The sequence below is a fragment of the Tupaia chinensis genome, unplaced genomic scaffold (assembly GCF_000334495.1).
Source record: "Tupaia chinensis unplaced genomic scaffold, TupChi_1.0 Scaffold148065_1, whole genome shotgun sequence".
NCBI classification, from domain to species: domain Eukaryota; kingdom Metazoa; phylum Chordata; class Mammalia; order Scandentia; family Tupaiidae; genus Tupaia; species Tupaia belangeri.
This window is the reverse complement of record NW_006207915.1, coordinates 106,792-121,076: the sequence shown is the minus strand read 5'-3', so window position 1 is coordinate 121,076 and position 14,285 is coordinate 106,792. Positions and strand designations below refer to the sequence as shown.

The following is a 14,285-nucleotide window of genomic DNA, read 5'->3' as shown; positions in this document are numbered from 1 at the left end:
TGAACCGCATATCCTTGGCTGGGCAACTCCAAGGCCTCCCAGTACTGCATGGCCCCCTGGTATCTGTTCCACCCTCAGCCCCGTACCAGCTGTTCCATCAGACCTCCTGGATTCTTGCTCTCCCTCTTCTGATTTTCAGAGCAAGTGCTGACCTCCAAAGATAGCTTTTTCAATAAATCCGCACAGAAGTTCAGCAAGAACCAGGCGAGTCACCATGGTAACTAACCATTTCCACCAAACAGACGAACACTCACAGCTGGCAATTTAGAGAATAATGCTCCTGGTTAGCTTATTACATTTCCAACTAGAGGCAGAGGTCGAAGCGAAAGAGCTAATTGGGTGGCCGTTCCAACAATGCCTATTACAGGGTCATGTACCAGGCCTGCCGGGGGTCCGGCACCCCTCCTGTAATGCAGCGGACCCCAGCTGTCGGCAGACAGGGACTCCCACAGCCCAGGATGGCACAGAAAGCAACATGCTCGGCTTTGCTCTTCTCAGACTCCAACCTCCCTGCTCTTCAAAGGAAGAAGGCCCTGTGTTAGCGAGTTCTCGCGTGCTCTTTTCCAAATCCATATGCTAGTCTCTGCTGCCTTCTGAATAAATGATCGTTGGAAAGGAGTTGCATCGAAGACATGTCTTTTGAGTGCGAAAGCTGGAGGTCACATCCTGCCTGGCAGCTGCGAGGGTGAGATGGCAGGCTGCAGCTCTCATTCAGCCAAGTTATGAGCAGTACGTATGAACTGCGCTGCCGGATCTGACCCAAAGTCCATTCCAGTCCAGTCGGAGCGACTGATGGGCTACGACGGGCGGGTAGCACTTCCTTCCTCTGGTGACGACCGTAACATCAGTTAGCTCAGAGATACGCTGTCCAGAGTGGTTCCAGTACACAGAGCTGCCCCGAGCTAGGGCGATGTGGTAAGAAAGCCCCTGCTTTCGATGGATGGCGCTGCCTTGATCCCCTGAACGTGGAAAGAGCCTGAAGGCACCTTAAAAACCACTAGGTCCAAACCCCTCGTTTTACTGACAAGGAAACTAAGGCCCAGGGATTAGTGCAGCTGACGAAGCTGTCAACCAGGGACACAGGAACTCCTGGTTTAATGCACTTTCGCTCTGGCCTTCCTTCACAGACTGGCCACCCCTTCACTCCCTTCGGATGGTCTTCTCGGCACCTTTTGAAATGTCATTCTTTCTGGAGGTTTTACCAAAGCTACGCAGAGGAAGGCAATTTTCTCTCTTTTTTAAGCTTCATCGCTCATTTAATTATGAAGTTTTTGACCTCTACAGCAGTGAATTGAAAGGTCAGCAAACAAAGGCCTACAATGGCCTCCGGGTGCCGTTCTTGACTTACAGCTGAGAAACCCAAACCAGCGCCCTCTGAGCGAGTGACGCTGAGCTCTCCTGCTTCCTGTCTGTGCGCCCACGGCTCTGACGGCCCTTCGTAGGGCTCAGCCCCAACAGTGAGGCTCTCCAACGCCCATGTGACATCGGTACTCTTGCTAACACGTGGGCATCTAGGGGGCCTCTAGGCCGACTTACCTTTGCGTAGGCGGTTGTCTTAATAAACCACTGTTTGAGGTACTTCTGTTCCACCTTAGCTCCAGAACGCCACGAACAGCCATGTTCATCCACCTGCTCATTGGCAAGCACTGTTTGGTCCACTGGGTCCCAGTTAACCATGGCCTGTGATAATGCAGGAAACCAGGACGTGACCTGTAAGTACCTTCAAAGGATCATTTTGAGGCTTAACATGTACAAGGGCTTGCAAAGACAACAGCTCTGCTCTGAGGCTGGAGGGCAACTCCTCGGGGTGCTGCTTAGCCAAGAAACCGCAAGCACACGCACGCACGCGCACACACGCACACACACGCACACACTGCGTCTGCGCTTCCATCTGTTAGAACGGCCTTGGGAAGAAGCCTGGAGACATAGGTCTAGTTCAACTTTGGTGTCGTCTTGTATGAAAGGGTAAACTTGCAAGACCAGACATTTTAATAACCCAAGGAAAAGAAGAAAAAATGAGACCTACCCATGATTTAGCAGACAGGGCTGAGTTTAGGGGAAACAAGTGTATTTGCTTTAATAAGATGGCGAGCGCTGGGCGACTGCCATGGACGCGTTATGCTCAGTGGCTTACTGTGGTTGCCTCTGAATCCTCAAAACAATTGGGAGGTAAGCATAATGCTCTCCAATATTGCAGGAGAGGAATCTGAGCACTAGAGAAATGACAATTTATGTAATAAACCACGGTTTGAGATAAAGTAAGTGACAGAGTAAGTATTTACGTCTCAAGACCTACATTTTTAACAATTTTTGAAAACTCCTGTTTAAATTAAGGTATAACATAAGTAGAGTTACATGAATAAATTATTTTTGGAGTTTTTTTGTTTTGTTTTGTTTTTTTGCTATAGAGTACTTTTTTGCTATAGTGTGCTCGCTGGAGAGACAGAGACACAAAAAGTGAGAAATCACCCCCTCTGGGGGCTGCAACCCCTTCTTCTCCATTCTCTTCTCAGAATTTTAGGCATATACACACATGTGTCCAGTAAGAGTTTCAAGGCACTGGTCCAGGACTCGAACTGTGGTCGGCCATGTGGGAGTCTAGCACCTCAACCGCTATGCCACCTGCTGGCCCCAACCCGGATAAATCTTAAGCATACAAGATGAATTCTTCCATGGCTACATGCTTACCCATGGGAACCACCACTCACATCAGGGTACAGAGCATTCCCAGCACCCCAGGAAACCCTGTCTCACCTTCTACCCCTCAGCGTCCACCCAGCCGGCCCCTGGGGGAGCTACCTTCTGAGCCTCATGTCCTCCAGAGTCATCTGGCTGAGAGCCATTGGGGGCGTCTCTCAAATTGCTCGTTAGTATCCACCTTCATGTGAAGTGAGTACCTCTGCCATCAGCCCCACTCCTTCATGACCCTTAGATGCCACCTGCTACAGAGGTGGCAGTGAGCACACAAAGACCTGACTGGCACTGAAATATCCTGACGTGAAATACACTGTTTTTTAAAACTAGCCAGCAGGCCCAAAGACCTGACTGGCACTGAAATATCCTGACACGAAATACATTGTTTTTTAAAACTAGCCAGCAGGCTAGCCCTGTGGTCTGGTGGTTAAGGGCGCTGGCTCCCACATGGCTGACAGCGGTTCGAGTCCCAGTCTCAGTGGCTTGAAAGCTGCACTGGGTGCATATGGGTGCATGCCCAAGGCTCAGCGGTGTCTTCTAAGGAGATGGGAGATCTGCCAGAAGGTAAGGCTGCCAACTGAACTGAACTCACCTCCTTCTGATAGGCCAGCCCCGCTTCGTGGAGTTTAATAAAGAGGAACTGAGTCCATTTGTAGTAATCTGGCAAGCACGTCGTTATTTCCTGCCACAGAAGAGAAGAGGCCATTGTCAACACCCCCTGGCAGTGTGTGCATTCCCCGGCAGCTCAACTTGGAGAAGCAATCAAATCACAGACCTTCTGGCCTGTAACGTTCCAGCCATTTGCTAAGTGAGGGAAGCAGGAACTCGTTTTGGGAAGAGACGTCACTGAAACATGCCCTCACTTCTAGAATGCTCGATGACGAGCAGGTCAGCTCCAGCCTGCTGTGTAGACGAGCACCCACAGCCGCGCAGGCACGGACCTCCGTCGGGGCCACGAGGCAGGCTCGTGAATGGATCTCATTCTGAAAGCGGCCGGAGCACTGAAGAGGGGCATTTGCCTGCTTCAGTGCGCCCCCGGCTTGCGATATACAGCTGAGGCCTGGTGCTCCTTAGACTCGGCCTGTCCCATTTAGTGCATTACGGGAGTCAGCCTGTGTGTACTTGGGAAGACCATTTAAAAACATTATCAAATATCATACTTAGTGAGTAAATCACCCGGTTTACATTTCCAAGCCTAAACTTGTGCTCTCCAAAATTTATTTTCTGTCCGCACAAAACATTTGCTGCAGAGTTTTTCAAACAGGTCTTAATAAGCCCATGCATAAGGTTTGCAGATGACGGTCACATGAGCAGAAAATCCTATACATTATCACACATTTCTTTTCCAGGGCTCTGTAACTTCCCAGATGGGCTAACATGGAAGTGAATAAGGGGCCCGGCCGTGGTAGTGCCGGCGGCCAGAAGCCACACAAGTGACCTGAACACACACCGGGGCAGGCCCGCCCAAGATCCCTGGCACACTGGAGGCCTGTAGGAAGGGGACTGTGGGTGGCAATTTCTTGTCAAAGGTGTCATCTTTGCTTCTTCCCTCTCTCCTCTGTCTCGGTCTCTGCCCCTAAAGGTGTCGTCTTCGCCTCTCCGCTCTCTCCTCTGTCTCGGTCTCTGCCCCTAAAGGTGTCATCTTCGCCTCTCCGCTCTCTCCTCTGTCTCGGTCTCTGCCCTCCTGTGTGTCTACACTTGCTCTCTCTCGTGAATAAACATACGTACGTACATAGTGAGGGAGGGATGAAAGGCGGGACCACGCCAAGTGCTCCCACTCTTAGAAGGCACGCTTCCATCCAAAGCACAAACAAGCCCATCCTGCTTCAAGCGAATACGCGAGCGGAGCGTCAGGCCCAAGATGGAGGTGGGAGGTAGGGCCCGAGCAAGCTGTTGGGTACTTTTCTCAGAATTACCGGGGACTTTTCAGTGCTGTTTTGTAAGAACAGCAGAGTAGTGAGTATTAGAAAATACTATTATTATTTTTTTAGCGCAAATAACTCAACTCTGACCAGCAGTCCCACCGCCCCACTGCAAGGTAGGTGGAGACTAACTACCCATGTGACCGTTGTTCCTGCCCACATCGTAGCTGTTCTCTGCCACGCCAGGCCACGCCAGGCCCAGCCAGGCCACGCCAGGCCCAATTCCTGAGCCATGAGTATGACATAGCCCATACCAGCTCCTGGTGACTCCAAGGACTCAAGTCATCAGTCAGGTCGTCATGCACAGACCTCACCACCCAAAGAATGGGCCAACACATGGCACGGGCCTGCTCCCCACTACGGGCCTGCTCCCTGCTACGGGCCTGCTCCTCACTACGGGCCTGCTCCCCACTATGGGCCTGCTCCCCACTGTGGGCCTGCTCCCCACTGCGGGCCTGCTCCTTTATCCCAACCCCTTTAAGTTTAAGATTTTTATGTCTATCACTAGTTTTTACCTATTTGATGATTATGATGTTCTTTAGCCAAGAACAAAAATAAAGTATTTTTCTTATTCTATTGTTATAGCTTATGGATAAGTAAAAAGAATAGCAGCAATGAAGAAAAGAAGTAAAGGATGTTTTTTGGCTCCTGCACATTTCTTTAGATTAAGATTCATGGAGCTTCGGGAACCAGCAGTTAGCGTAATGGCTATGTCGCTGGACTCCCAATGTAGTCGACTGCGTTTCTTGTCCCGGTGCTCCCCACTGTGGGCCTGCTCCCCGCTACAGGCCTGCTCCCCACTGCGGGCCTGCTCCCAGCAGCGGCACATCCTCCCCCACTGCCTTGCCCTCCTAGTAGCCTCTCTTGCTGCCAGTGCAGGGAAGTCATTCTCCTCAGTTCTTTAGAGATAGAAATCCAGAGCAGGAGGAATATTTGGTCTGTTCTGTTTCCCTCTCGTCACAAGCTCAGGTCTGGGCTCGCCGAAGCACCCCAATACTAATGCTATGAGAATAAACTGAACAGAGGCTCATGGGCCCAACAGTAGGCTGCCCGGTCTCCCTGGAGCCAGCAGCATGGTGAGGGAGGCATGCCCAGGGGAGCCCTGGGTCTTGCAAAGAGCTTCCCGCTACCCGGCTCTGCCCACAAGCCAGGAGGCAGCACCAACGGGGTGAGACTTGGCACGACCACCAGGGCCATGGGGCGGCTGGGGCTGTGCTCCGACCCTTCCCCCCGTGCCTTCCTGCACTCTGCTTCTCCAACACGCCAGCGCCCACAGTAGCGTGCCCTTGTCTTTCATCCAAAGTCAGGTGATTCAAAGTCACGGCTCCGAAAGCAACTGCAATTCGGCCCGCTCCGCACAGATCTATCGAGGGGTCAACTTTTACATCCTCCTGAGCTCCAGACGGTGCGATCCGGCTGCCGAGAGACCAGACTTATGTACCTGGACCCCAAGTAGAGTCACCGTGCCACTCTGCAGTTTTCTGTCCACGGTACCCGACTGTCAGCTTTAGACAGATTCTTACCTTCGCTGGCAAACGCACAAGACGCTCTCCCTTAGAACTCCGAGGAAGCGCCAACATCGTGGGTTGAACCTGCCACCCACATCCCCACACCTCTACACAAAGTAAGAACAATGGCAGCCCGGCTAGCAGCTCCTGTGGCACGGTGACTTGGCAGTGACACAGCATAGACGTCGAGCCTCAGAGGCCCACCTCGCTGCCCAGTAAACAACATTTGGCCTTGAAGGGCAATCCTGGCAGCCGGCCACCTCCTGAATGCCCCATTGAGCTCGGGGGAAGCCAATCTGTGTGGGAGCCATGTGACGGGCTCGCCCCCAGCTTTGCGGCCATGCCCTTTCTCTGTCAGAGCCGTCGTGGGGGGCTGCCGTCAGGGTAAGATGCAGTGACAGGGGTGAAGCACAGCTGGGCCAAGGGGTACCACGCCCCGGGCTGTACTCTGAGTGTGATGGTGGGTGACCGCTCAGAGGCGGCTGATGCACCCGGTCTGGCTACCAGGGCACAGGGAACGAGCGGGGAAAGGGCCAGGGTAAAATATTTCCTAGCTCCTACAGATTCTGGCTTTCCAACGGAGAAGAGAGAACGTGTATGGGGCAGGGACCCAAGCACGAGACCAGCTGGAGAAATCCAGCCCAGCTGCCCATCGCTGGTGGCAGGCCACCACACGGAGAGCCACGAGCCGCCTTCCTGCTCTGGCAGGATTTGGTTGGGTCTCTGTTTCATGGTCCGGCGGCACCTTGGGCAGTGACTGGCCTCAGGTCACAGAAAGCCACTCAGAGCCACCATGCGTTCACCGGCCCTACAAGCCCACGATGGCTGGGTGAGCTATCAGAGCGGAAACCAAACCAACAACAAACACTTCTCGGGCACAGTGCCTTACGTCAGTCACGCGGAGGCCTCGCGTACCTTAGGAAAAAGCGCGGTCAGGAGGGTGGGCGGCCACCGGCGTCCCAGTTCCTAGTGACAAGCCGAGGCCCCCTCCCCGGGCTAGCAATGGGCCTCCTGCCTTCCGACAAGGTGTGGAGACAGGACAGCAGCCCCACGTGCTCTCGTGTTTTTAAAAAAGATCTTTTTGTTCTTTATCGCAACAGATCAGAAAGTATAGCGACGACCTTGTCTCTTGCTCCTTCCCAGGCTCTTCATTCTGAGGGCGGGGCCCTGCAGGCCGCGCGGCACGGGGGTGTGCGGAGCATGGCGCGCTAAGACTAGAGAACCAGCCCCAGCGCTGACACCAGGTGGCCCCGGCCAGGACGAGCGCTCAGCACCTGCTGTCAGAGGCCGTGACAATCTGCCCGATGAGCCCCGTCCAGCCCCTGCGCTAAGCCCTGTGAACCCTGCACCAAGGAGCACCGAGGAGCACCGAGGAGCACCGAGGGCGGGTCCCGCCACCCCGCCCCCTTGCCAGCCTGTGCCCTCCACACATCCCTGTGCGTTACCCTCGCCACAGCCTCCCACGATGGCGTACTGCCCCTGGTGCTAGGCAGGCAAACGCAGTGTGCCCACAAAGCTGGAGGAGCCCAAGTCGCGCGGTTTCCCCCTGGCCTGTCCTCCGAGAGCGCACGGCCACTCTGCTGTCAAACTGCCTGCCTCCCACCTGCCTCTAGGCTGGGCAGCACGCAAGGTCTGAGCGAGCCCCTCCTGTGCGGAGTGACCCCTGCAGCTGAGAAGTGACAGGACCCGTGTGCACAGGCCCCCCCACTCTGCGCTCACTGCCCCCGTCCCAGCACTGCCCCAGGGCGCACGGGCTCACCCTGCCCAGCTCCTGGGTGGCACAGAACCCGGTCCCGTGACTCAGGCTGTAGGCACCCTGCCAAGTGCAGCCCAGCGGTGCCCAGACTGACGCAGACGCCGCTTCGAGGAGGCGTGGAGAACCCAGGCAGATGAGTAGCTGGTGCACCCCTAGATGAAGAGACAGCAGGTGACACTCCCAGGAGTGATGACGGAGTAACTGCACAGGGACAGCTACCATTCCCAGGGCTGCCAGTGGGCCTGGCCCCTTCTCATTGCAGCCCCAGCACAAGGTTGCTACGGCTACCCAGTGTGGGCTTGCCCTCCCTGCCCCTCCCCCGCTCCCCTGCTTTTCCTCCCACGCTGCTTCTCAGTGCCGCGCAGTACCATTCCTTGCCACGGTCCCTGCATTCACCCCCAGCTGCGCAGCGGTAAGGTCCCTGCAGGGAAGAAGGGGCTTCTGTCCGGCTCCCCCACTGATGGACTGGGGCGCCACAGTGCCTACAAATGGTCGTTGAATGAATAAATCACCTTTTCATACAAAAAAGAAAAAGAACGGAGACTCGCAGCACACCTGGCCCTCCCATCTGCAGGGCCCATATCCATGGATCCAATCAACCCAGATGGAAACATTTGACAAACAACAGAAAATAACAAAAATAACAGTAACAATACCACCATTGGCAAACCGACACGGTGTAACAATCACTGAACAACCGACACAGTGTAACAATCACTGAAGTGTACAAGCCATAGGGTTTGAAGTACCAGCAGGATGTGGGGGGCTATCTGCAAACACCAGGCCCTTTCACCTGAGGACTGGAGCAGCTGCAGATGCTGGGGAGGGTCTCAGAACCAACCCGCTGTGGACACCGGGGATGACTATAACTTACCATCCCGTGGCTAGTAGGAGGCAGAGGAGCCAAGCAAGGGTCTGAGTGAGCCAGCGCTGGCCCCTTTACAAAAGACCTCTCCCCCAGGGAACCAGCAGTTAGCGTAAGTAAGGGCTATGTCTCTGGACTCCCACGTAGTCAACCACGGTTCGCGTCCCAGACCCAGTGGCTTAAAACTCACGCCAGGGGCGTGTGTGTGCATGCCCAAGATCCCAGGAAGAGAATGGAGGAGAAGGGAATGCGGCGTGGCCATCCCCCCTGGGGGGTGATTTCTCGCTTTCTGTCTCTCTGTCTCTCTCTGTCTGTCTGGCGAGCACACGCGCCCTATAGCAAAAACCTCTCCAAAAAAAAATAGACCTCTCCCCCAGTGTCACACCGGCTTTGGCAAGACATGTGTGCTGGCATGTCCCCAAGTAGAAGCTATAGGAACCAACCACACCCTGCACAGTTAAGCTCATAAAAGTCAGGGCCAGCAGGTGGTATGGTGGTTAAGGTGTTGGACTCCCACATGTTAGACCACGGTTCAAGTCCCGAACCTAGCAGCTTGCTTTCTCACTTTCTCCTCTCTCTCTCTCTCTCCTTCTCTGTCTCTCTCTGGTGAGCACACATGCCCTGTAGCAAATTTAAAAATAATAATGATGAAAAATCAAATTAAATCATTCTTTTAAAAAACTTACAAATGTCTACACAGCTGGCTCCCATCTGACAATTTATACAATCTATACTAAAGCTAGAACAAAAGAAACAATGTAAATATTATACCCTTGACTTACATGACTTTTGAATGATATGGGAATACAGTATCTGATACAAAGTTTTACACAGACATACATGTTTTATAGTTTTAATTATATAATTTTAAAAATTAGAAAAAAATGCCGACATAGAAGCCATAGTTGCCTCAGGATGACACTGACTGTGGGTGATTTTTCTTTAAATAAACACTTTTCTGTATTTCACTGATTTGTTTTTGCTTTTGCTAGAGGGCACGTGCACCTGCCAGAGAGAAAAAGGGAAGGTGAGAAATCACCCCTGGGTGTTTCATCAGCAAAGCTGTCCTTGTGGCTATTGCAAGAGAAGTCAACATCAGAATTCAAAAGTACCCGTACATGTTTATTGGCCGATGCTAAAACTCCCGGTTTGGTCTCTTCCAGAAACATGTCTTGGGTTTTTCAGTCTATTTCTTTCTTCCAGGAGAGAGAGAGAGAGAACCAGAGACAGTCAGCAGCCCCTGTCTAGGCGCGCATGTGCCCATGACGTGGGTCTGGCTGAGGTCCGGAAGGATCGTGGTGCTGAGACCCCGCTAGGGGCGACGTCTGCGTCTCTATGTCTCTCTCGGTCACGATGGAAGCAAATAAACGAAGGAAACGTGCTCAAGGTCAGCTTCCCCGCGCCCGGCCCCCCTGGCTCGGCCATTCTCTGAGTGTCCCCGTCGGACCTACCCCGGAACACCGAGGGCCTGCTGCCCAGTCCTGGCCTGGAGGCTGGTGGGCGGGCGGCAGCAGTGGCGAGAAGGCGCTGATGCAGAGGACAGGAGATGGGTTCCGCCCTGACTGTGGGCTCTGCTCGTGTGCCCGCTCGCTCACTGACTCCTCCACGGACCCCCGAGTACCCCGCACGCGCCTCGGGCGGGGCGCTGGCCGGCGTCTCTGTGATGGAGGGGCTGCGGCCGTCCGGGCAGGCCTCCCACAGCCACACGGCTCTGCAGCAGTTTCTCAGTTTCGCCCCGACTCATCCCAGTCCTTCTCGATGGTCTCCGAGGGGAAACTGAGGCACTGCTCCTCCCACCTTAGCCCCGCTGGCACCCGGGGACCCAGAACCGTCCCTCCCACTTTCCAGGCTCTGCTTCATCCTGCCTCTCGAGTCTCTTCCGACGGCCCGTCATCTCCAAGCCCCGCCGGGGGCCCAGCCCCAGGCCCCACGGCGACCTCTTCTTGCTCCCGACGGGCTCTCCGTGCCTCCTCCCGGCCGCCCGTCCTCTCCCCTCCACTGTCAGATCGCGTCTTCGCCAGGCCCTGCCTCGGCCTCCTTTACCGCCCTATCTTCCTCTCTGCAGGGTTGAGGGAACAGGTGTTCGTCTCGGGGAAATTCATTAATCTTGAACCTAACATTTGTCTAAAAGCTCATTTTTATGCAATTATGTTCCTTTATCTCAGGACTAACTTTAGGCTGAAAATGAGCATTTAATGAAAACTGAAAATGACAAATGCTAGCCGCTGAGCTTTTGCAGAGCAAGCATTAAAGGCCTTGTGTGGAAATCCAGGACCACGGGCTAAGTCCTTCAGTCATTTGAGAAGTGCACGTTCTGTGTGCTCTTGAAGCCCACTCACAGCACGGGCGTCCTAGGGCAGGGGCATCGCGCCTCTGCAGTCCTCATGGCAGCTCACTCCTCCCTGACCTGGAAACTGCTCCATTTGGGGCTCTTTCCTATTTCCTTTGTGAGATTTTTGCTGTAGGGTGCATGTGCTCAGTGAGAAGTCACCCCAGGGGGAATGGCCACACTACAATCCTTTCTCCTCCATTCTCCTCTCGGGATTTTACGCATGCATTTTACGCATACCTGTGCCCAGTGTGAGTCTCAAGCCGCCAGGCCCAGGATCAAACCATGGTCAATCACATGAGAGTCCAGAGCCTGAACCACCACGCCACCTGCTGGCCCCCACTGAGCTCTTCTTTACGCCATTTTGTTGACCAATATTTTTTGAGCATTACCATTTTTACCATAACCTGAAAGCTGTCCCCGTGACAAACTAAACAAAAATTCTGAGAACGCTCCATAGCGAGCTGAGAAGCAACAATTTGCTTACGTTCCTGGTAACTGTTCTCCGCCAGCTGACCAGAGCTGCGGCAGGGCAGCTGAACAACACAGACAGTTTTCCGACCAGACACCGGGGAGCAGAGCACCCTCCATTAAACCGCACATGAGATTCACTGGTTCGAGCTGCAATTCGTTATCGGCCTAGTTGGGCAGATGCCAGGATTTCAGCTGCCCGAGCCAAACGCGATCTCCACCTTGCCCCACCTCTCTGGAAGGAAAGGGGATTAATTTTAGCTGCGACACCCTGGAAACATTCAGAACCAACAGCACAGAGCTGTCTGAAAGGTGTTCTCACGGGCCAGTTCCCGGGGGCCTGACTACCGCGACGGCTATCCGTCAGACCCGGGCACGGATCCGGAGGGGGAGAAGACGCCAGCTCATCTATCCCTTGGATGCACAAAGTACCAGCAGTGCCCACAGGGAGCCACTCTGCTGTCGGCAAGCTCCACGCGCCACAGGTCGTGGGGACCTGCCGTGCCTGGGAGATTCCACATGGAACACAAGCCGCGAGAGAAAGCCATAAACATAAAGAAGCTACAGAAAATCATTTGATGGTCCGTTGATGTTCTTTTCAAAATTGCTTGACTGATTGATTTCTTCCGTGAGAGATAGGGAGAGACAGACAGCACCCCGAACAGGGACTCGATGCCATGGGCCACCCCCAGCCCCAGCCAGCCCTGGATCATGGGCAAGCATGTATCTGCGGGACCCAGGGGAATCTCCAGAACTAAACTAGGAAACTTCCCGGGCGGGACAGCCTCACAGAGCGTCAGGGCTCCCTCTGCGCCATCCGGCCCCCACAGTCTGTTATTATCTTTATTCATTCATTTTTTCAGGCCTTTGCCACAGGATCATGCACTCGTGGGAGAGACAGTGAGAGGGAAAGTGAGAGAGTGTCGTAAGTGCCAGGGCAGCCACCTGCAGGACAGCGGCAGTGGTGACGGGTGGGCACACCGAGCCTCTGGTGTCGGGACTGCTCGCTCCCTAACGGGGAGGAGGCGACGCATCACGGTGACGTCCGAAGCTACATGCGTGTGCTCTGTGCTCTCAGTTACGTCCCTCAGCGACAGAGTCCCGTACTTGCAGGAACCTTGCCTTTTTTTAAAGTGTGCATTTATTACTTACATGTGCTGCATCTCACGTCAGAAAGAACAGACAGGAGGCCTGTATTCTGATTCCTGCCAGTAAGGTTTGGGAGCAATATCATTCCTAAGATTCCTCTTTCAAGCAGAAAAACAAAGTCACAGACCCGCTGAATGAGAAAGGCGAGGGGTGGGCTGCAAGGCTGCGCCTCGGCAGGGCCTGGGGTGATTCTGACACTTGCTAAAGTTTGGGAACCGCTGTGTGAGTGCACACAAAGTATCCTTATTTCCCAGAATAACAACTTCATCTTCGAGGCGGCTCTGAAGTCCTGATGCTGCCACCCACTCCCACCTTCAGTCTCCTCCAGATCCCGGGCACGTGTGTGCACGGCGTGCTCCCGGAGGCTTCCGGATAGAAACCCAGAACCTTCCATGGCAGCCAGCCTGGCAGTCTGCCTTTCACCACTGTGCCTACACTAAGGTATTTAAAGAGTCATCCAACTTCTCCCCATAGCGGCCAGATGCCTTCCCTGGAAAGATGCGAACGCGCAGAGGGCAATGGATCACGCCCCACGTGTTAAGACCAAGACCTGCCACAAACCCAGGCCTCCGAGACGTCTCCGGAGGCAAGGAGCCAGGAAGATGTCTCCCATTAGCCGGGGCATGCATCCAAGGTAGGGTGGCCTTGCTGGTTCAGGGCCACCAGCTTGGACTGTGGACAGACTTCCTGAGTGGCCTCATTTCCTGAGCAGCCCCGAAGACCTGCTTGCTTAGTTAGGGCTGATGAGCCCACCGCTCTCCTGGCTGTGGCAGAGACATTACACACTGGATGTCTCAGGCCGGCCAGCTCCAGGCTGCACGGTGCTCTGTGAGCTGAGCCGCGCGTGTGCACCTGGGAATGAGGAGACTGGGCCCGGCCAATCTGCAGCGTGCCCAATGGCAGCGTGCCGGATTGCACGGCAGCGTGCTGGATTGCAGCATGCTGGACTGCAGCATGCCAACTGCAGCGTGCCAGACTGCAGCATGCCGACTGCAGCGTGCCGGACTGCAGCATGCTGACTGCCTGCAGCATGCCGACTGCAGCGTGCCGGACTGCAGCATGCCGACTGCAGCGTGCCGACTGCAGCATGCTGACTGCAGCATGCCGGATTGCAGCATGCCGACTGCAGCGTGCTGGACTGTAGCATGCCGACTGCAGCGTGCTGGACGGCAGCGTGCCAACTGCAGCTCCGAGCACCCTCCTCCCACACCTGAGGGACAGGCGGCACTGAGGTTAGCTGCATAATCACATCAGCTCCAACGGGACACCTTCGCCTTCTCAACTTCCAGTCCCAGTCCAAGGAAAAACTTCGAGGATCGGGTAATTTTCTGACTCGGGGAGAACAGAATTCACAGCAGAGACCTGCCAGGCAAATTGCATCACCCCTGTGAGGACTCGAAAGAGGACTCAGAGAGTCAGACACTGGGAGTGCTGTGACACGTTGTCAAGGCAACGCCGGCTCAGCTCGGGCTCTATCTCAGCCCTGCTCTCAGGCACCCACCCCACGCTCTCTGTTTCTGGTGACTCTCTGTGTTCCTCTGTAATAAGCAGTAAGACGTACCTCTCCCTCTAGTACAGAAGTCATTATTCC

At 54.5% G+C, this 14,285-nt stretch overlaps 1 protein-coding gene across 3 annotated transcripts in view; it reads right to left on the bottom strand.

Moving 5' to 3' along the window:
• Positions 1–14,285, bottom strand: part of LARS2 (leucyl-tRNA synthetase 2, mitochondrial) — a 120,409-nt gene that overhangs the window by 56,813 nt on the left and 49,311 nt on the right. For all 3 annotated transcript variants that reach the window (XM_006170123.3, XM_014584873.2, XM_027768938.1), the window contains 2 exons: positions 3,287–3,376; positions 1,537–1,680 (listed from right to left, as the gene is read on the bottom strand). In XM_006170123.3, coding sequence (XP_006170185.1) covers positions 1,537–1,680; positions 3,287–3,376 — 234 coding nt within the window. The remainder of the gene's footprint in view (positions 1–1,536; positions 1,681–3,286; positions 3,377–14,285) is intronic.